A 23997-nucleotide genomic window follows, 5' to 3' on the forward strand; every position below is an offset into this window, starting at 1 on the left:
CATCAATATTTGCAAACGGCAGATGAACTTGTAACATGACAATGGGGGTGAACATGCTATGTCTCAATTCTTCACTCACTTTTAATTGCATTACGGTACTTTAACTTTGTCTTATTTCAATTAATGTCTCCTTGTATTTTTAATTAAACTGTGAAAGCACCAACGCAGGTAATTTAACATGTTACTAAATTAAGTCAAAACCATTTAATTTTGTCGCCCAATAAATTGCTGCTTATATACGTGTATAAGTTTTACAGTTGTTCGTTGCTAGCAAGCCAGATGGTTATTTGGTTTGCTAGCTAGCATATGAAATAGCTTGGATGGTTAGCTAGCTAATTTACTTGAAATAACCAAAGCAGGTAAATTCGTTATATTAATAGTTCATTTGTCTTACGACAGGATGATGTAAACTGGCTTGGCAGATATAAAATAACTATGTATATTTGGTTATACACTGGTAACTTGACTTATGAGTTGAATTCGTTCAGTGACTGCAGGGCTCAGCCAACTCAATTTATTCATTTACTTAGGTCCCACTTTTGATTTTCTTGAATAATTGTAAAACTTATCTGTTTTATAAGGATTGAGTGATTGAACTAATTGAAGTCTTCGTGAAATTAATAATGAACACAAGTCTGTAGATGACAATATGTTACTTTAATGTTTTATGGAGGGAGAAAACCACAAATGGGACAAGAGGAATAGATATTCAATATTCTTCGAAGCAGATTAGCAGGAACTTCACGAAGAACGTGTGAAGTTTTTTCCAAGTGACAGAGGATGCTTGTATAAATCCAGTGTGATATTATGTGAACCGTAGATTCAAATAGACGACATTTAACAAGCACCTCACACAGTCTGTGAAGAGTCCAAAATTGCCACCCTGATGCAGACACAACCTTCTGACTTTTTTCATCTGTCTTTTTATTTCTTCTTCTTTTTATAGTTTAGCTGACGTCTTTGCATGCCAATGTCTCTTGTGATTTGCGCCACCAGATGAAGTCCTGCATTGGAAGTAGGTACACATTTATCGGGGTCAGGGTTTGGAGCAACAATTGCAGTGCAGATGCTCCATGAAAGCTTGAGCTTCAAATGAGGTGACTTTTTTTTTAAGCTTCTTTCATGAGAAAAGTTGTTTTGTTGTCATGCAGAATGCAGAATAATGGAGAACATTGTAATCAGTTCTAGGTGGCTCTGAAAAACCGGTTGCCACATGAGAGTCTTTTAGGGTCTGGAATAGAGAGGGAATTACCCCCAACCTACTCCAAAATTGCTTCGCTCAATTTAGCTGCACTCCTGGCAGTTGCAGGCCAGGATGTACCGGTACGTGGCAGTGATGCGAGTGCCACCGGCGCAGCGCAGGCGCACAGCCTTGAGTTTGGAGGTGTGCGGGCGGCAGCAGGAGCAAGTGCTCTTGAAGGGCTGCTTGAGCACCGAGCTGAAGGAGATGAGCGGGTCGGAGCGCGTCGTCGGGCCGCAGCGGCCCTCGCAGCGTGCCAGAAGCACCATCTGGGAGCGGGGAACACAGAAAAAAGCTGTTCACTGTGCTGTCCAGAATAAAGGAAACTGGGGAATTTCACCCAGTTTTCTTGATCAACAATCGGAAAAATAAATAACAGTGTTGAATAGGGATGAAACAGTCGACAATTTAGAGATGTAACTGCCCATTATTCAGCTTTTTCAATCACGGAACATTCAGAGAGTCAACCGAGGCATCCAGTGAACATAGATCAATGGAGCACATTAAAAACAAAACAAAACACCAAAACAAGCACCAATTTAAACATCCTCTCTCTTTTTTCAGCATTAATTTGAATTTTAAAAAAAAGTTTTCGAGGGGAAGTAAAAATAAACAACAGAGATAATATCAGGGAAAGCCCACTAGAACAACTAAACTTAATTTGGGGTTAACCAGAGGCCCTTTAAGTGGTGGCAGATGGGTGGGGACTCCCATTTAACATGAATTTGACTTTGATTGGTCAACTCTGAAAACATCACCTCCCTATTTCTAAGGTAGTGTGCATACTTTTGCAACCACATTGTCTAAGTTGTTTATTTTTACATCCCTTCTCGAAAATAATTTCTTTTCATTTCATTTCATTTGTCTCATTAGTTTGCTTCTGTTTAGTTCCCTGGTTTGTTTCTGTCAATAGATCACACTAATGGTTGAAAACATTTTGGAATTATTTGTCTTGGTCTAATTTTTTGTGTCATACCAAATTCTAGCACTTCAATAGGAATATGCCGACTTTATATATCCACTATAGCAGTCTCACCGTTAAAGTTGCACTTGTCTCTTTATCTGTATTTCCTAAAAAGAAGAGAACCTATTATTATTCCACTTTCCAAAAATGAAAATGTTGAATCTGTTATAGCTTAGTCAATATTTACAGTACAGTATTTTCCTTTTTTTTTTCTTTGGTATACTTTTTTAAAGTTGAGAATCTTTTAGTTATTGGCAAAGTTGTGTTTAAGTATAGTATGTATACAACAAACTGTGCTTTCTGGCATACTGTGACAACCCATGATACATTTTTGGTTTGGTTATGTTTCAGATGTTTTCTGTGAAACAGGTTGAAAGGCCTCATTCAAGTTAATGACCTTACTTATTTTCCCGCACAGACAATATAACAACTTTTCCCCTACAAATATTTTTACAGTTGTCTTCTGGTAATATTACAACTTTATCATGGGGACATTTTTCTCACAATAGTGAGACGTTCTTATAATGTATGACTTCATTCTCTGCAAAGACAATGACAGAAAATTACAACTTTTTTCTTGTAATATTGGGGGTGTTTTTTTTTTTTAATGTTTGACGTAGGAATTTAGGTAATAACATGTTAGCATTACTAAGCGGCCTTCAAATGTAGCTTGCCATTTGGCCCTCGTGGCCTGTCACATCCCATATTTCTCTGCAGGCCATGACTCATTCCTAAAGCAGAGAAAACGGATTTTAGTTTGGGGTGGGCTATTGGCAATGTAGTTATTCACAAGGTTGACTGTAGTGCAGAGGGTGTGGGATCAGTCCCACTCACAGCATCATGATTTAAGAGTGAGGGTGGGAACTTGTGGTGCAATGTCCAGGTTTGTTATCAGGTCTGCTGAAAGTCAAAACAAATACATGTAGTAGATTATCATGCTTGTCCGCCATGTTTTTTTGTTTATCTTCGAGCGGATTTCAACATTTCCCAGCCGAATCGAATGCAGCTCAAGAGCATGAGAAAAAGAAATGGCTTCTTGGAATAACAAATAAGACTCCCCCGGCTGCAGCTTTGCACCTGTGAGCTCAAATAGTGACGGGTTGACCCAGGAGATTGGGGTCATACTCAGACACGTGTGTGGGGCTAATTTACGATTCCGTCGTCTTTGCGTCGCGTGCGACTCCAACCGAGGATGTCAAGTTGTGTGACGCAAAGCAGCACGCATGCCTGATTACCTCCTTGTCCATCAGACCGACATTCTGCTTTGTGGCTCACTGCATTCCTGTCGCCTCACGACACGGACTCCTGTGTCATGTTTGTCTGTCAGCTGCTGTGTCGCCACCCGTGTACCCACTTTGTCACAAGCCTGTCTAGGATACGCACACACACGCAGACACAGTGCAGGCATGTTGTCGCCACTTTAAGACCTTTTGTCTTTGCTCCGGGCCGAGGCTCAGGCTGTCAAACTGCAATACCTGTTTTCTTGAGCGACACTGAGTGTTGCCACAGTTGCCTGAAAGGAGAAACTGTTGCTTTACTGATTACTTGCTTTAAAAAAAAATAAAGAAGTAATTGTACTGTTTATTTCAAAAGTAACTAAGTTAGATCACAAGTTACTTTAACAGTAACATTGAGCAGATACCCACAACCTTGCTGAGCATAAAAATGTCACACGGTTTTGCCACTTAATTGGAAGTGCATTTTTAACTGAAATTTCAGAGTAAAGTTTGATTGTAATGAAAGTAAAATAAAGGCAACCGTTTTGACTGAACATAATTTTTTCGATTTCAAAAAATATTGAGTCTTTTGTGGATTTCGTTTATCATCAAGGGGATACTTGTTTTTTTTTAAAATTATAGAGTCTTTCGACACTTATCATAAATGCATTTTAAAATAAAATTTAAGACTTAAATATTAATCTTGTCAGGGCAGATTTGAACATTTATAATGTAAATTGTTTATAAATACCACAAATCAATATGGGGACCTCCTACACTGGCCATCTGGTGTGACTTACTCTTTAAGCCTGAATGCATACTATGCTGCGATCCATGTTTTTTTTGTTAATTTTTTGGACGTAGTGTCATTGAAGCTACAAAATCTGTAGCCACGCATGCACAAAAGAATTCCACACATTCTTGTCTTACTGTACTGATAAATGCGCATCTAAACGCAAAATAAAAAGTGGAGACGAGACGCCTCTTTTGCGTCTTTTTGTTCAGATCGTCATCATATAAATGTAGTGAAAGACAGAAAGAAACCAGGGAACTAAATACAAGCAAACTGATGGCTGGGGTAGCTGATTGGAAGACACCAGGGATGACAGAAGTGACAAAATATGCAAAATGATCCAATGTAGCTGATCAAATCGGTGCAAAGCCAACTTCTGAATGCGCTCACGACTGACTTGGAGCCAGTCCCAAAAAGTCGCCATGACGTATCACCGACAACACAACTTCTTTTAAAGTTGCATTTCTATGTGTCTGTTTTATTTCAGGACGCGGCGACACTTGGTGCTGGCCTCTCTCAGTGCAGTTTTTTGGGTGTGTTGTCCCAAGTTTTAAATACAATGATAAGCAGGGCCAACACATGCCGACACGACCAATTGTCGCTCAATCGGGGTGAGTTGATTCCTTCCCCCAAAATTAGCGACCGATTTGTTTTCTGAAACTCAGTAATATATGCAATTTATATACAGTATACAATATACACAATCCAGCACCTGCGAATGCGGCTCTTTGTAAAGGATTACTATCTCAGTAAATCAAGCTCACCACCAGCGTGCATAATCTGTGAGAGCGAACTGTTTGAGCGTTTTAGTAAATCAGGTCCATGGCATTTCAAACATTCTACTCTCTATTCTGTTCCTCCACCTGTGTTTTGCTCTGACTTTAGACCAGATTATCACCTGTGAACATCACGGTCCATGGGGATTTCATCCTATCCTCAACTCAACAAAATAGAAAGGGGCCCAGAGCAGATCCCCCAATGCAGTCCCACCCCCCCCACCCTAAAATCCTCTATAACACAAACAGAACACCTCCCCACCATTCTACAGCTCTCGTACAGGCCCTGTTTTATTCTTATAAACTACTGTGCCCCTCCAGACTTTGTAATGCGATACCACAGTTTCTCTCTGGGTACCATGTCACGTTTTCTCTCAATCTGCAAAAACATGACACGGCTCCTTATGACATTCTCTCTTCTTCAGTCAACAGCCAGAGGGCAAATAATACATATGCATACCTGTCAACTTTTCGGAGCGCCAACCTGTATAAACTACCCAAAAAATCCTTATAAAGAGCAAAAAATCCTTATAACATACCAAAGCATTTTATATGTCAAAATAACGGCAGAAAAAAAAACCCACGAAATTTTCAATGATATTTATTGTAGATCTCCATAATACAATGTCTGCTTAATGTCTAATCATCATTCTACTTAGTGGCATTACTGTGTTCAGAGTTGTATTCCTGCGTTACTTTTTTCACCAACTCCAAATGCTGACCCATCGGCTCAAAGTTACAGCATCCATTCACATTTACTTTGGAAATGAAAGCATTCGAGTAGACTAGCACCATTCTGGGGGGGGGGGGACAAAAAACGGAAATTTTCAGAATCCGTATCTGTATATTAACATATACACTGATCACATTTTTATCCCCTTTTAGGAAGAGCCTTGACTCTGCTATCTTCCTTTTATGTCTTTAACTACAGTAAGACGCCAGAGACTCACTTATTCAGGGCAACAATTGGGTTGTAACCTGGCGTGATCGTCAATCTCAAGACAGACTGCGATTAACACTCACATTGTCAACTTCTGCCAGATTTCCTCAAGAAAGACCAATCTGCTTAAAAGTGACATTTTTGTTTCTTTAGGAGTTTTGAAAAGTTTCGCAGCCAGCCAACAAAGTTAGAAAAAGCTACCCCTGCTGAAAACAATGTCTCATTCTCCTGGTCTCACCCAAATTATTAATAATCTACCATATGTATTGAGTTGGGAATTTCATTTTGGGAGAAATGTATATCTCACATTCACTGTAAATCTACACTTCATTATCAAGCGTATTCTCTTACGTGACATACTGGCTCACGTTGTCTGCTTTCAAATAATTAGAACTTTTCATAACGTTGGTGTTTTCAAGAAGTTCCACTTCGAGTCTCATTTAAAAAAGTTTTTACATGAAACATGACACAATTTTTGGCCTTTTCTGATTCAACAGCAGCGAATGGGGCTTGAGAGTCTTCAAAGCGTGTCCTTGGACTGTGTGAGGATATCAGAGTACTCCAAAAAAGAACCTACGTAAGCACGGGCTCAAACTTGAGACCTTTGTGCTGTGAGGTGAGTAAGCAACCACTTATTATACCCTTGGTTGTCAATCTACTTTCCAGACTGTCTAGAAGGTGTTGCTCTGAGTAACTGAAAGGTTGTGTTTCATTCTTTTTTTTTTTTTTTTTTACCGCATTGGGAGTTGCACTCGGGAAGACCTAAGACAAATCCTAGCCAATAAGTGTCGGATCTGCCCTCTCTTAAACCCCTGATTGAGCATACAACCAAAACCATAGAAAACATAACCTCTGGATGTTCCTTTTCATTCAAATGCAAGACCAAGTCGGTGTCCCTTGGTTGTGTTGGCAGGAGCTGCTGTTGGCTATTTTTGCAAATCGGATGCTGGGTACGCAATTTTTTCCAGAGTGGTCTGATTGTATTATCGTAACTAAGCAATTTTACCAAAAGGGAACTCGTGACCACGGTAAAGAATCTCAACGTACGAGTGGAGTTTTTCCATCATTCTTTCTGTCTTACCTTGGAGGTGCACTTATAAATTGGGTGGCTGATTGTCTCAACAAAGTGATGCCTCATGCAGCGTTGTGGGTCTGAATCGCTCAAGTGTGAGGGGCGGCCATGGTCGCTGGCCTTATTGCTGCTGGCGGACTGCGCTAAACCCAGCAGGGGGCAGCACATAAGGACCAGCAGCAGGCCGGAGGGCGGGACCACAGTGATTGAAGTTTTCATGGTCGGACCACCCTCAGGCTCTGGGCCCTTACAAGGTGTTCCAGCACTGTTCTGTTTGTTCAGGTTTTCTGCACAAGTTGGACTTTAGGGCGTCATATATGACGATGTCTTGATCCCACTCGCTGCTTACTACTTGGACAATGAATCTTCAAATCCAGTGCGCTGGAGAGCCAAACTTGGAAGATGGTTTCCTTCAGAGGTCCTCTCCATCTCCAATCATCTTGATCCACCACTGTCTGGTTGGGGACAAAAACATAACATAATTCATTTACAGTCTACCATCAGAACTTGGAATGGAAAGACTTTGACCTGATAATAAAAGAAAAATATGGATCAAAAGTCAGATGGAAATCTTCAACTTCCATCCATCCTTTTTCTAACCAGCTAACCAGTCGACCACCGGGCCGCCCAAATCTGCAACTTGAATGAAAACAATAGCCAGCTGGCATGACACAATTTACACAAAAGTCTCAGTACCCTCTTTTGCACAGCTTCATCAAGTTGGGATTTGTCCATTTTTTAAAAATCTGGAGCACTATTATGAATAAGAAGCACAGGTGTGGATGGAGTGAACCAAGTCATTATGCAAATATGGCATCCTTGGTCATGTTGTACCATCTCCCGCATAAATGGTAAATAGCAGAATAGTGGGAAAATGGTGGGAGTTTTAACACCTGGCACTCACTTCAACTGCTCTTGAGGTTTTTTTTTTTTTTTTGTGCCAGCTACTTTATACATCACACTAAACATCATCTAATCATCCGACTGTGGGAAGCCATCTTGTTGGGTGAAAGAACACACATTCCAGCAAACTCCTGCCTTCGCTGAAGCTCTTCATGAAAAGTACATGCAGGCAGATAAACGAAGGACCTTCTTCCACGACTCTGATGGGGTAATTTTGCGGGATCTATGTGTTCTAGAAGTTACTAAGCCCATGAAGAAAATAGAAAAAGTTCTCCACAAATAACTCAAGGTCTAGAATGTATCTGCCTGACCTATTTACACAGAACTCAGCAAACTAGGACAGTAACAAAGCAGCCCACACCTAATTAGATGACACCAATGTCAGTGTCTGGTGTGACATAAATTCATTTTCGGACAGTGACACTTCACACGCCTTTCCAGCATTCCCTTTTCACACAGCCGCTGTCCGCTCACCCCTGTTACGCCTTTGATCGTACCTCTAATGCTTGCAGAGTCGTGTATCGATTTTAACCCCACATTCATTGTTCCATGTGGCTTTCACATGGAACGGTCTTGAACAATGGTTGTTTTTAGGCTTAACTACCAACAACATTCACTTTTTACATGACAACTAAGACTCCTGAACAGCTGCTCAACAGCACAGTTCTATCTCTTCAGTAAAGACTGCACTTGGGATGAACTTTGCGACGCATCGGGAAACCTGTCGTCTCCGTAGGCGGACGCCCCCCCTTGACGCTCACGTCCATGCTTTTTTATTATGGCGCAGAAACCTAAGCCATGCGCAAACAGCCCGCAGCCAGGCCCTTTCCTCTCCACGGGAAGGACTTTTTCATTAAAACAAATCGCTCTCCCAACAAGACCTCTCTCGACTGCAACAAACCTCCACTGAGTCGGGCAGCATATTTTCACATGTATTTATGTAGGGTCTATTTCCAAAATCACAGTTTTACTGTCCTCCAGACTATAGAGTTAAGAGCTGCAGTTAGTTCAGCTGAGGCTGCTGTGCTAATAGGCAATGTGTTGTGAATTAAGAAGTGGGCTGCATGTACGTCTCGGGTCTTAGAGAGGGGCACATTGTGACTGAGTTTTGAGGCTTAGGTCTCTAAGCTTTATGTTGATACTTTTGATTAGTTTCAATTTACAGTCTATTTTTCCCATAGGAAACAGAAATGAAATTTGTCCATTCCAAGGTCAAGCTGTGCCCCCCCCCCAGTTTACTGCCATTGATGTATATATTTGTCAAATATGTTTTTCAATGGGGAGGTGGGCAGGAGGGTCTGACACTGCTTGTGTGCAATTTTCGAAAAGCCATTCCTAATGGTTGTTTTATGAGGATGTGTAGACTTTTTATTTTCAATAAATGACAATTCCTGATGACTATTTAGAAAGCATACTTTCCCCCAATAAAAATGCAACTTTACCCCAAATATATATTCTTCTTCCCCCTAAACAATATACTTCTAATTTTCTCATAGTATATTTTTTCCCCTTTTCAGTGTGCTCCTTGGTATGAGAGGATGATGTGCTTTCTATGATCGCAATAATTTCCAAACCAGCGCATTTGTCATCATGTTGTTTTCCACAGTCCAACCCACCAAGGTTGTTACTCTTAAGGGACCTTTAAAAAAAACGATAGTGGTAAATAATGAAGTTTATGTGTCCTTTGTTTGCCTGTGCAAATGTATCATGTTATACAGAGGGGGAGAATTTCAGCATTTGGCACCTGAATGGCAATGCATATTCTGCTTTTTTATGAACACTCCCTGCTGCGAATTCGTTGATTTTCCCTTCGAGCGAGTTCACATGAAACCATAATAACACCTCGTTGCCCAAATCTTTCAATTCGAACGCCATTCGCTTGAGGGAAAAACAGAATAGGTGTGTGGTCTGTTCAAATGAGCGCTTACACGGATGTCTGAACATGAGCTGCAAGATAGATTACAGCCAACACCAATCAGCACCTTCAGCGCTGTCACCTCTACACGAAACTCGACACAAAAACTCTGCTCTCGCCGTTAGCCTTGCTTGCGTTTTTCGGTATAGAACTCAAGGGTCATTCAGGTAGCTTTTGTGTCTGTGTGATGAAGTTTTGCATAGAGCAATGGCCAAGTAGTAACATACAAGGCACTAGCGAAATAATAGCGACACATGCGGTTTTAAGATACAGAAGTTGTTCACTACTTGGGTTGTCGAAATCCATAGTAGGCAGAAGGCTTGTTTACTCTCGATAATAGATACACATACGGACTCAGATGGAGCCTAGCCAATTTAGCGACGAGCTTGTTAGCGCGAGAGGCTAACGTAGCACTCTATATTTCCACTTAGTGTTGCCTTTTGTGAAATAGCAAAAACAGATGGACTTAAATGCACAACAGCTAACACAGAAGTTTTGTTCATTAAAAAAATGTCAACGGTCAATAATGTATCTGGTCTAACGTAGCCAACAAGAATGTGAACAAAAAACAGGAAGTAGAAATCTACCGAAATAAAAGCAATTGCGTCAACAAGCTTGAACAGAAGCCTCATTTCTGTTCAGTAATCCACATTGTTGGCAATGATCTCCAATTATCATGACCCTCAAACATCATCTAAAATTAACCAGACATGGGCTTTACTTTGACTTATTTCACAGTAACTTAGCGTCTTACCACCATCTTAGCCGTTGGGGGGGAAAAAAGATTTGAAAACAGCAAAATCTTTGATTTGGGCTGAAAAGTTTCCTGTGCTTTTGTGACGATGACAGTATTCAAAACATATGCATCTATTTTTGGAGAGTAAATGAGCCTTCAGCCTCAGGAGGGAACACATGGAAATTTCCCACTGAGCTTTAATTGACTCCTACTGCCCACTATGTCTATATTGTGTAGGTGCCCTATGACCTTTTAAATTCTCATTAAGATGACAGATGACAGTTTCATTATCAGCAGAGAGAACTGGAAGCCAAACGGTACTCCAACGCTCGACAAACACTCGCTGACCTCTGCTTGTCTGTTGACGGTTGTAATTAGTCGTAGCTCAGTTTTATTACACAACTGATTAAGAATACGTTTTAAAAAGCGTTTGGAAAGGCAAAATTTGCATATTGCATTGCTCATCAAATATGTTTAACATGGCTGCAACGCATTGGGATAAGTCAAAACAACAACTCCCATCTACTCAAATACTGTACAGTACAATCCATACCATCCATCCATTTTCCGAACCGCTTGATCCTCACTAGGGTCGCGGGGGGTGCTGGAGCCTATCCCAGCCATCCCCGGGCAGTAGGCGGGGGACACCCTGAATCAGTTGCCAGCCAATCGCAGGGCACACAGAGACGAACAACCATCCACGCCCACACTCACACCTAGGACAATTTAGAGCGTCCAATCAGCCTGCCATGCATGTTTTTAGAATGTGGGAGGAAACCGGAGCACCCGGAGAAAACCCACCCAGGCCCGGGGAGAACATGCAAACTCCACACAGGGAGGGCGGAGCTGGAATCGAACCCGGTACCTCTGCACTGTGAAGCCGACGCGCTAACCACTGGACTACCGGGCCCAGTACAATACAATACATCTTTATTTATATATTTATAAGAGCTGCAGGTGTAACAAAGTGATTTACAGAACATTTAAAACATTCAAATTGGCTCAATAATTCAGGCTCAATCACTCTGTCTATGGGCGGCCCGGTAGTCCAGTGGTGAGCACGTTGACTTCACAGTGCGGGGGTACCGGGTTCAATTCCAGCTCCGGCCTCCCTGTGTGGAGTTTGCATGTTCTCCCCGGGCCTGCGTGGGTTTTCTCCGGGTACTCCGGTTTCCTCCCACATTCCAAAAACATGCATGGCAGGCTGATTGCACACTCTAAATTGTCCTTCGGTGTGAATGTGAGAGCGAATGGTTGTTTGTCTATGTGTGTCCTGCGATTGGCTGGCAACCGGTTCGGGGTGTACTCCGCCTATTGCCCGAAGATAGCTGGGATTGGCTCCAACACACCCACAATCCTCGTGTGGACAAAGCGGAGTCGGAAATGGATGGATGAATGGATGTTGGCATTACCGGTCTCTCATGAAGAAATTAAAAAACTATACTTCCTTGTCTGCATGGTCAGTCATGTTTGTTTACAATTGACAGGAGCATTTTGAGGTTGGACCTTGAGATTTCCAAGTGGTATGTCAATAATTCTGTGTAACACACAATATGTTTTGGGCAGAGTGGTAGGCTTCCACTTTTTTTCAAAGTGTACGAGTCTGATTCTTATTTCCCAGCTCTCCAAGCACTCTACATGTCTTTGCTACTTTTCTTTGAAACAAAATACGACATGAATGATTCCATGAAATGAGCCGATCATCGAAGACATTCTCTGTTTGCTCTTGAAACGGACTTGCGTGAAATTTCTGGTACCCCCAGAACTAATTTGCAAGTAAAAGCCAAAGGGCCGCAGGCCATTGGCCTCGTTAAACAACATGAAACATATTTAACTGTCACATCCAGATGGTAAGTCAAACACAAAATTAGCATTTGCCAATCCCGCTTCATTTTCTTTTCAATAACACTTGGCCAAAGGGTGGTCTCCTGTCTTGCATTATTAAGAAAGATTAGGAGAGCCAAACCACAAAGCCGCAAGATGAGCCGTCCTTGTATCCCTCTGCTTGGGAAGCTTACCAAGTTATGAGAAATTGTTTCAAACCAAAGGCGAGTAGATACAATGACGTCTCTACGGGGAGGCTGCGGTGGGAAAGACGCCACACACTGACACAGCCGGGCGCTAATAACAACTACTGGAATGCAGCTCCTTTTGATTTTCCTTTTTGCTTTTGTGTCTTCATTTCTATCCACAAGTATTGTAGAATATTGTACCTTGCACAAAAATATTCTAACGAGACCTTTGATGTAAAGGATCCTAAACTTTCCACCAGCCAGTTCATAGTAATGTTGTCTTGCATAACACAGTGCTTTCCAAATTTAGAAGACCGTTGTGACTAGTTTTTCTCAGACAACATTCTACAGTCATGAAGTGTTTTCATTTTCAGTGAGCTCTTGACGATTTACCATCTTCAACCTTTTTATAGCCAAATTTGAGGCGGCTCATGGGGCTTCTCGGAGAAGTGGTAAATGAATCAAGTATAACTGTCGACCAGTAAAACTTATTTTTCTTCAGGAATGCAAGTCACCATTCTAACCTTGAGAAGCAAATTGTTGCGAGAGGGTCTAGGGAGTGTTGTTGGGTAATAAAAGTACCAGCAAGTAGCAATAGTAGAAGTAGTAGTCATCATACTTTACAAGAAACGTTTCAGCATCAACTCTGCCGGCTTTCTTTCCATCGACTGACTTGGCACCCACATTTTTGGAAAAAAAACATGAGTAGTAGTCTTAGTCATAAACATTCCAAAGTGCCTCAAAGAATCACAACATTGATCACGACTATTTTGGGTCGGTTTCTTGCCAGTTTGCAAGTGTGACATCTTTGAGGGAGGTATCAATCGTGGGATTTGGGGGGTTTTCATTCTCAGACCGATGTTGAATTAAATGAGTAAAGTAAACTGACAAACTGGGGCACTCACACCTAAGGACAATTTAGAGTGTTCCATTGACTTGCCATGCATGTTTTTGAAATGTGGGAGGAAACCGGATTACCTGGAGAAAAACCACGCAGGCACGGAGAGAACATGCAAACTCCACACAGCGAGGTCAGAGCCGGAATCGAACCTTGCATCTCGGCACTGTGAGGTCGACACACTAACCACTGGGCCACTCTTCTTCTTCTTCTTATTATTATTATTATTAATGGTGCAGGCACTCTTGGGGAAATGTCAACGTAAGCAGTGACGTTTGGACGCTTTACGATAATGTAATGACATAGCTCCAACTTGGCTCTTTGCCGGTGGAAAACCAAACACGTTCTTCGTAAGAACTTGTTAAGCACCAATGAAGCACAGCATTGGCCATGGCCAAGTTTATTTTGGTGGAAAGGGTTTTGAGTCCCAACCAGCACCTGGTGTCCGAGACAGATGTGAGCGTTTTAGCCAACAGACCTATTTATGATGGGCCGCTTACACGCAGTCGTGAGAAGGGATGCCACCGGCGGCCATCTTGCATTGCCAAACGCTAAGCGTATTTTCTGTCTCCATGGTGAAAATACCACAGTGTGTGCCGTAAAATCGTAGCAATAAGTCTGAGAGAACATGTAACATGCCCAAGTCATCTACAAGAGTGCCACTCAAAGATTTGGCTGCATCGGTCAAGCACTCATCATACTCAGCTGCCGGCCGGTCCACCCGCGCGATAAAGCTGCGACTCACCGCGCCGGCCCCACGCGCCATCCAGTAAACATCCCAGCAATGTGAAGGGGGCCCCCGTAGCAAACACAACTTACTTTTTGACAAGTGCGGCTTTGCAAATGTGACAACACAAAATCCATGAGTTAAGTGGGCTGCGGATATTTATATGTGCGCCCTGCTGTGTGGAACGAATCCATGCGCTCACTGTGAACTTCCCTTGCACACGACATATGGCTGCACCAGTGTGGCATATGCGTGTGTGTGCGCGTGCGCGTGTATGTGTGGAACGGGGCGTCATAGTGTCCCATTTAGACACATAATGTCAGTGTTTCACTTGCGCCTCTTTATTAAGACTTTTTTTTAGACTTTGGACGGAGCAGAGACAGCTAATTCATCTTGTGTTCTATCAATCATCCGCACTATTAATAGTTTTGTCTGTCGCAACGTTACACAATCCAAGAACAGAGACTACAAAGCGACTGCACAGTCCAATGTACAGTGTGAAGCAAACGCATTAGACCACCTGTCAAAAAGAAGAGAAGAGCACATTCAGCATCATGAAGTGCTTTGATGCGGACTCTTGAGGTCTTGACATTTTACCTTTTTGAACAAAATCTTTTTATGGATAAATTGGAAGAGGCTTAGGCTGAGGTTCTCTGAGATGGCAAATGAATCAAGCAACCAACCACTAAATCAAGTCTTCCCTGTTTAGGAATTCAAAAAAAATAAAATAAAAAGAGACCAAGATAAATCCCTTGGAAAGCCTTTTCCTCCATACCTACATTTCCTTTCAACATCTTTGTCAACAGAGGATGAAACAAAACAAAATGTGTGAAAATGTGATAGTCCTTGGAAACCAAAGTTGAACTTTTTGTTCGTAATTCCAAAAGGTATGTTTGCCGCTGCTCATCACTAAAAGAACACCATAACTCCAGCGAAGCATTGTGCTTGGGGCTGTTTTTCTTCAGCTGGAACTGAAGACTTAGTCATGGTGAAGGGAATAATAGACCACTCCAAATAGCAGTGGGTGTTAGCGCAAAACTTTCAGTCTTCTGGTAGAAAGCAAATATGGCAGGAAAAGCTTTAAATGGTGTGCGTTGATGTAATAAAACTAATCAAAAGTAAAATTAAAATGGAGCATTTTCCCAAAATAAAATAAAAACAATTTAAATTGACGGAAAAAAGTCCAAACTAAATCAAAACTCAGTCTGTGCAAAGCCAGAAGCTCAGTTATGAGTGTGTGCTCACGTTACCTCAGTTGTATATTTTTCCTCCTCCTCTCAAAGAGATATTCGTTACAATTAAGAACAGATTAGAAATCACATGGTGGCTAAAGTTTTGAATTGATTTATCTTGGTGTCTTTTTTTTTTTTTTTTACAAAAACCTAGCATTTGAAAAATGATGTGTTCACGTTTTATGTCCGTTGTATGCTTCACCACTTTTTCCGTTTAAAAAAAAAAGAAATAGTACATTTGAAAGTTAATAAATAACAATAGTAATTACAATCCAGACCAGGGGTGCCCATTAGGTTGATCCTGATCTACCGGTAGATCTAAGACAGGTCCCAAGTAGATCCGAGGAGTGTCGAGGAGGAAAAACAAACAAACAACCATTTGTGTGTCTTTGTACATGTTAGTAATATATTTTTGTGTTCATGTACACTGCACCCTAATCATCTTATCAGTCTCATTTTCACTAATAAAATATTTTAAAAATAAAATAAAGCAGGTAAATCTTAAATTTACGGTGGCGCGTGATTACGTCACCGGAAGTTGTTAGCGCTCAGCAGTTTGCAATTGCAGCTTGTGATCAGAGCTGTTGCGCTCTATCTTTTATCGTCATGATTCTCATTTAGAGTTTGCTTCGTGTACAATTCACCGAGGGCACGGGCAAAGAATAGGAATCTAGGAGGGCCCAGGGAAGCACTTTAAAACGGTACGTGTGAGCTACGATAGTTAACAGGCTGCAAAAGTGCGTCGCATGCCTCCGTTTCAGACTGTTTCTCATCATGGCGTGCGCGCGTGTGTGTGCGTGTGTGTGTGTGTGTGTGTATGTGTGTGTGCGTGCGCATGCGCGCGCCAGTAAGGGTAAATCCCGGGAGGTTAGTTGATCAAAAAGTCTTCGATCCAAAAAGGTTTGGGCTTCCCTGATCTAGACTATGATGTAATTTCACATTCTAGGTGTTCTACAAAAAATTGATGCTGGCAATTGCTGGGAACAGTTTTTTTTACCGTCGGACAGCTATGAATACAATACAAATTATTCATGAATTCATTCATTCATTTTCCGAACCACTTTTATCCTCACTAGGGTCACAAGGGGTGCTGGAGCCTATCCAAGCTGTCTTCGGGCAGTAGGCGGGGGACACCCTGAACCGGTTGCCAGCCAATCGCAGGGCACACAGAGACGAACAACCATCCGCGCACACACTCATACCTAGGGAAATTTTTTTTGAGTGTTCAATCAGTCTGCCATGCATGTCTTTGGAATGTGGGAGGAAACCGGAGTACCCGGAGAAAACCCACGCAGGCCCGGGGAGAACATGCAAACTCCACACAACATGATAGCCTCTTTCACACAAAGGTCCTTTCCAGGTCCTTGTCAGGGCCAAGACAGAAGCAAGAGCACTGTTGGCAAAATTTGGGCGAAAATGAAACACTGGCAGCCATCCAGCCATCAGGTAATTAGATGACGTCAGCATGCCATACAGTAAGTGATTGGCCTCACATATTGTCAGCCTCTTCCAATAATATGTAAAATGTTCATGTGTAAAAACCATCAAAATAAGAGAGGTATTTGTCAAGTCATATTTTGACCAAAGCCGCCTCTGCTAAAATTGGCTACATCCTTTCTGAAACAGATCATTTATTTCTATCCATCCATCCATTTTCCAAATCAGCTTATCCTCATGAGGGTCGCGGGGCATGCTGGAACCTATTCGAGCTGTCTTCGGGCAGTAGGCTGGGTACATCCTGAATTGGTTGCCAGCCAATCGCAGGGCACACATAGACGAACAACCATCTGTGCTCACAATCACACCTAGGGACAATTTAGAGTGTTCCATTAACCTGCCATGCATGTTTTTGGAATGTGAGAGGAAACCGGAGTACCCGGAGAAAACCCACGTCAGCACTGGGAGAACACGCAAACTCCACATAGGAAAGCTGGAACCTGCACGTCTGCGCTGTGACCCGGCCTTCGAACCAGTCGACCTTCGGGCCACTTTCATTTCTATCCCTGAGATGAAATTATTCATAGTTGCAATCGAATGCAAATTTGGTTCCGTTTTTTTGTGTTTTCTGAACCCCCTCCCCCCCTGAAAAATTGACGTAGGCCATTATTTTCGGGGGAGTGACGATTCAATACTTATGGAACATCAGCAATTGCTTTTAACACAACATGACTGAGTGTCACTTGCCACGTCGATTCCTGCTGAAACTGCCTTTTATGGCAGAAAACGGACAGCTGCACGTTGCTATTTTATCCCCCGAAAGACCACCTTTTACCTCTGTGCTTGTCTTTCACAAGGACACCATCACCCGGCTGTATGATTTGTTCCCCTGTCGCAACGGGCCTCCGTTGACGTCACGATATTCTATTCGCCCTCCTCCCGACCTCACCTCCCTCCATTGTTTCACCAGCTTTTAATAAACTAAAGGGCAGATTCCTGAGTGGAATGAGTCGGGTGGAATGGGATTGGTGGTGGGTGCGGGGTCTGGGATTTTGGATTGTCCAGACTCTTAGACCTGTCCTAAACACACAAACACATCCACACACACACACGGTTTGGCATGTGGAGTGCCAAGCTCTTCAACTGTCCACTGACGCCAGCACCCCCCCCCCCCACCCCAACCCACCACACATGCACACACACACCCACAAACACACACACAGACACACAAATGTAGTCTTTCTCTACAGTGGCCCTCCCACACGCTAACCTCCTAAAAAACTAAGCGCCTCACTAAATATAACACCCCCCCTGACCCCAAGTCCCTAAGTCCCGTTAAGACAAACAACAGGCATCCCTGCAAGGTAAGAGTCTGTTAGCATTACATTTTGTTCCGAATCAATGCACTGTATTGAATGTCACTATTTTAGACCCTGTTGATCAACCGGATTTGTTTCTTTACAGGTCAAATAAGTCACCATTTGAGGCTTTTCCCATATCCAAACTTAAAATGAGTCGCACCACAAGACCTCGGTTCAAGATTTACAAAGGACCTTGACATTTTCAAAAGCAGACCCATTAAAATGTCCCAAGAAACCACGCAGAAAAACGTACACAAGTCGTCTATTTTATTCTAAAGTGGCTATTTTAGAGTCATTTGCAGGTTTCCTTCCAAGATCATCTTTTCTTGCAGATTCCTCTGATTGTGAATTTGAAGTATGTATGTACAGTGACTTACAAGTTTAGATTGCCTGACTAAGCTGAATCTACTGCCGTATCAAATCAATTTTCCGAAATGACCTTGACATTCCATTAATTAGGGGCATGGCCAAAAAACAGCTCGAATCAGTTTTGATTTAAAAGATGTGAGTGTGTTGAATCAAACCAAATTGCTCCACATGAAAATATATTGAGATGCCTATTGTAATTGTCTTTTATTGGAGAGGTATACCTTTGAAGCAAACGTTTACAGTACTCGCAAGTAAAATCATGTTTGTCAAACAACAACACGAACCTCATTACATCATACCCTCTCGAATGTCGAATAATTTGGCGATCAAAGATTCATAAAAGAAGGTCGGGCCTTGAGAGTTGTAGTCATCATCTACTGTTAGAAATGTTGAGATTCTTGTCAGATATGATACCAAGTGTGCTCTACCACACACCTTCTCATCATCTTGGATTCTACCACCTCAATTTTTCTCATCCACGTCAGGGAGAAGTATTTATATAAAAACAACCAATAACACATACCTAGCTGCAGGCTAAAGTCAGGGCATGAAACAAGATCAAGGCTCACATTAAAGCCTCCAACCTCCAGCAAGCAAAAGCTATCATAGGCGCGTTGTTCGTTTTTAATCGTACCACACCAGATTGTCAGTCTGGAAAATATTTTTTTTTCCAGTGTTGCAGTTCTTGCAGAGCATTGCTGAGTGGGACCTTGTGAACATTATACAATCTAATATGATACAACACATTTATATCAGATAAGATAAGATAAGATATCCTTTATTTGTCCCACACTGGGGAAATCAGGCCACATAAACGGGCATTTATAAAAACGGATTTTGTCCCTTTTGGCCTTCCTGTCACATGTGAAGACCAACCAAACAAAAACTGATTTTTGGGGGGGGGGGGGGGGGGTTCATTGTACTACACCATTTTACTACTTCTTTATTTGAAACATAATTGGTTGTATTTTTCAAATACTATAACTTCAAATATTTATTGGAGCGTACTGACCAAAAAAATGTTTTTTGTTGCTTGTCCCTTCTCCTTTTGTGAGTCTGTTATTTTTAGTACTTCAACTTTAATATTGGTCTGCTATTGTTGATGTTGGGCCATTTCCAGCAGTTCCTTGTTTCATGCTTCTGATTAGCCAGGCCAGTTTTTCCATTTTTTTTTGTTTGGGGGGGGGGGGGGGGGTGCCCCTTTATTAGGGGTGTAACAAAACCTCATTTGAATAGAAAAATCGATTTTGACTTCAAAGATGAGAGTGCATCAAATCAAACCTAAAATATTAAAGTGCGTACTGAACTGCGCTGGGTTTGCTATTTTTCATGACTTTTGACCCAGCAGTTTAGTAAGTCCAGTCATTGAGACGTTTGCGGACATGACTTTCGACATGCTTCTGATTGGCAATAAAAACTGAACATAAAACTTAAGACAATTGAACATAATATAACATCAAAATAATACAGTAACAAAGTTTAAAAAAAACAATAAAAACAAAAGACATTAAACTCAGCGTTCAACTCTGATACTGTGTTGAAATCCGAGAAATTTAAAAAAAAAAGCAGGTTTTAAAAAAAATGGGCAGTGAAGGGGCTTGTCTAATGTGCAGTGTGAGGTCATTCCATAGTTTGGCAGCAGCGGCAGAAAAAGCCCTTTCATCTCTCAGCTTCTATTTAGACTTCGGAACCTCCCGGAGCAGCTGGTCAGTTGACCTGCGGCGCCGGGCAGGAGTGTACGGTTGGAGCAGCTCGAAGCGAAAACGCGGGGCGAGACCATTTTAAGATTTGATCGATGATCATTTCTCTCATTGCCTATTCTACCAAGGTCCTTTTTTGTTCTCCGTCAGCAGAAGTCAATCATAACGTGAAGCACGTAAACACACGCACTTGCAAGATGTTCACCCCTAAGGTCACTCACACCACTCTTAACTTCACATTCCACGTGAGCTGCGCGACCTGCACTTTTCCTTACACGTCTCCTTGCCATTGCCGGATTAGACGGATCAGCTCGGCCAAAGGCGAGCACCTTCATTACTGCTGCACATCCCTTCCACCCAATTGCAAGCACTCACACTTTGCTGACACCACACACATATTTGCATCTCCAAAGTCCCTGTAAAAAGATCACAGGTGGGAATAAGATGCGTACGGTCGTATGAGCAAGTCATAAGTACATCTCAAGTCTTGACCTTCAAGTTTCAAGCAATTGCTGAACTGCTGTGGCAAAACTCAAGCAGGTCAAGTCGAGTCCTCGCTAAGTTTCAAGCAAGTCATGACTGGAGTTCTCCAAGTCCTAATTCAAGTGAGACAATCTTGCTCAATCACAAAATACTCGACTTTTCAGTTATGAACAGGCAAGAATTGTCATGATGAAGTTTCTCATAAATTTCAGCCAAAGATTTCCAACTCCTAAAATTCGTGACTTAGGTCTGACTTGGGGGGGGAACAGTTCAAGTGGAACCTCCAAGGTCCAACAAAAGAGAGAGACTGAATATCCGATTTGTTCACATTTGGAAGACAATTTGAACATGAAAGAAATAGTGACACTAGAAATAGTCTGTCGCCAGGCTTTATCATTTTAACAGTATTAATCGTGATATAAATAGAAAAAGAAATTAAGCGCTATTTATATTGTGACATGAAAACAATAAAACCGTCTTGACTCAAATCACAAAATATCCTTTTTTTGTGCCTCGTGCAATGTGGATCAAAGCATCCATTATCTGTTGCATTTGTCTTGACTGAGTCAGCTGAGGTGGAGCCTATTCCAGATGACTTTGGTGCGAGCTGGCCAGGGTTGCCAGGCAATCGCATGGTGCATACAGTACACCTCAGACCAAATGTCCAAATCCGCTCCTCGAGGGCCACTAGCCTGCATGGTTTAGAAGTTTCCCTCCTTCAGGGTACCTGATTCAAATGATCAGGTTCATGAGAAGGCTTCTGCAGAACTTGCAGATGAGCTGATCAGTTTTGAACTGAATTTGAATTGTTCAATTGGGTGTTATCAGTGCATGCTTTATGACAGGATCCTCGTATGCAGTGAATGAGAGCCTCTCGTAGAACGACCTTCGCTGTTTGCATCGACCATTCAGAGTACCGGTATATTATTTAAGGTTACATTTACAGTTTGCATTAGGTTTCCCATACATTTTTTCGCCAACTTTTTCCTGATGGGGTTTTGTTGGGTTCTGACAACATGAATCTTTAGCACTCGGAACATATCTTTATAAGACATTATAAGACATTGTATGATGAAACCTGCATGTAGCATTTCTCCCAGACTTATTGGTACAACTGTATGCTACACTACATCGCATTTTTACCATAGAGTCAGAAAATGCCGAAGGGAAACCAGTGCGGTCAACTTAGGCAGAGTTGGGGAGCGGCAACACAAGATGGCCGCTGGTGGTTTCACATCTCACTATGGCGAATAAGTGGCATTGTTTGGCCATTCATATATAAGTCCGTGTCTATTTCACACATTTCTGGTGGGGAACCCTACCTATCCTGCAGAAATCTATTGCAAACATCTGAGGTTGATCGTGGTCATTTTTTTGGGTGGGTTTTTATCGTATACGACCTTAATGTAATGGCCTCACGTGTGGGAAAAGAGAACGTCAGTCACAATGCAGTCTTCAGCCATTTCAGCAGTGGAGTTGCTTTGCTTGCAAGATTTAAAGAGCAACTTGCATGGCTGTCAAATGTCATTCGATGTATTTTATTTTTGTAAAAAAATAACACATTACATTTTACAATATATTAATACTGAACATACTGTATATATACAGGTATATATACAGTATATTCTATATATATATACATTTTTTTTAAATGAAGCAATACGTGCTTTTTATAGGATGGAGATGATATGCAGGTTGGTTCATAGGAACCATCTGTCCAATGAACAGCATTTACATTTTTTTTTTACTCTGAAATGTAACAAAATAAGTAAAATCTTTTTGGGCAAAAAAATTAAATGACTTGCATTCATACAGGACAGCCACCATATGCATGTTTTCAAACGTGCTTGTGCAAAAGTAACAAGCATGCACATCAACTCTACAACGTATGTTTTTTTCTTCACATTTTTAAAAAAGGAGAAAAGAAAATCACACAATACAGATATAAATGTTTTATCTTGGATTACGATATTTGTTGTTTGGTTCATGTAAACCATCCTTTATTGTTTTTGTTTGGTTTTTTTAAATACAAAAACAACAAAAATATTGTCTTCCTGTTCTGGATATGAAGGAAAAAAACGTGTAGATACTTAAGACAGTTACAAACAATGCTATCCATTAACATATACTGTAAGTCTTATTTTTATTTGGGCAAAAGCCCAAAGTACACAAAATAATATTTACTCCATGTTTTTGATCAAGAGGGGGAAAAAAACCCGAAAACAAGTTGGAGATACATGCTTGCATGGTATCCAATGAAAAACATCACAATGAAATGCTTCACGCTGGGCTTTTTATTTTACTCTAAAACAATACATTGGGCAATACCGTAGTCATTTTTCATAGGACATTGATCATGTGCAGGTTGGTTTAGGCAAGCCATCTATAAACAACACTATTATGTTTCGTTCAATTAAGTGTTATGTTGACTTCACATTTCAGATTAAAAAAAAAAGACAAAAAAAAAATTGGAAATGCCTGGTTTACATTTGGTTCAGGCAAAGTCTATTTCGTTCCATCCAATAAAAAAGCATGACCTCTCTTGGAAATGCTGTAATTTTTTTTAAAGACTCAAGGCAAACAAACTCTGTGTCTTCATGTTCTGGATTTGGGAAAAAAATAGGAAGGAGTATAATGTAAAAATATTTGTTTTCAAATGTAGGGTGTAAAAATTAGATGAAATACAATAAAAAAAAAATTCAACTTCATTACTGCACAAAATGTGGAGAAACATGCTTTTTTTAGTGTCCACCATATGCGCACATCCAGCGTGTCGTCATGTACTACCCGCCTCTTTAAAAGTGACAAGAAGAGAAATCTTAACCTTCCAAGATTGACAATAGTCTTACCTTCACAAGAGTCCGAGTATCCTCACCATGGAAGACTGGAATTGTCCGACTCTTGTTCCTCTCCTCTCAGCTGCTCTCTACTCATGTGCTTTTCTGCCTGTCTCCCTCTCCCACACTCGCTTCACCTTCTCGTTCTCTCTCCGCCTCTCACGGTTCATACCCGAAAGAAGGCAACAGCGTCAGTCGGGGAGGATGCTGCTGCTGCCTGCCAGCATGGCTTGCCACATGTGGTCCGTGACACCGCCAATCACATGTTTGCCTTCCCCCTCCCGCCCCGCCCCTGACACAGCAGCTGATGCTCTGTGACATGCTTCCTGTGGTGCCAAATGGTAATTCCAAGCCATCAGTAGAAAGAGACCAAAAGTCCATTTAA

The 23997-nt window shown here is 41.6% G+C and overlaps 1 protein-coding gene across 1 annotated transcript; it reads right to left on the reverse strand.

Moving 5' to 3' along the window:
• Window positions 1-636: 636 nt before the first annotated feature.
• On the reverse strand, window positions 637-23792 carry ndp (norrin cystine knot growth factor NDP). Its single transcript, XM_086122909.1, has 3 exons — window positions 23625-23792; window positions 7012-7457; window positions 637-1509 (listed from the first exon to the last, which is right to left on the reverse strand). The coding sequence occupies exons 2-3, from the start codon at window positions 7219-7221 to the stop codon at window positions 1285-1287; spliced, it is 435 nt and encodes a 144-aa protein (XP_085979035.1). The 5' UTR covers window positions 7222-7457; window positions 23625-23792; the 3' UTR covers window positions 637-1284.
• Window positions 23793-23997: the final 205 nt, after the last annotated feature.

The sequence above is a fragment of the Hippocampus guttulatus genome, chromosome 11 (genome assembly GCF_054856545.1).
Source record: "Hippocampus guttulatus isolate MCC_2025c chromosome 11, RoL_Hgut_1.0, whole genome shotgun sequence".
Classification (NCBI taxonomy): Eukaryota; Metazoa; Chordata; class Actinopteri; order Syngnathiformes; family Syngnathidae; genus Hippocampus; species Hippocampus guttulatus.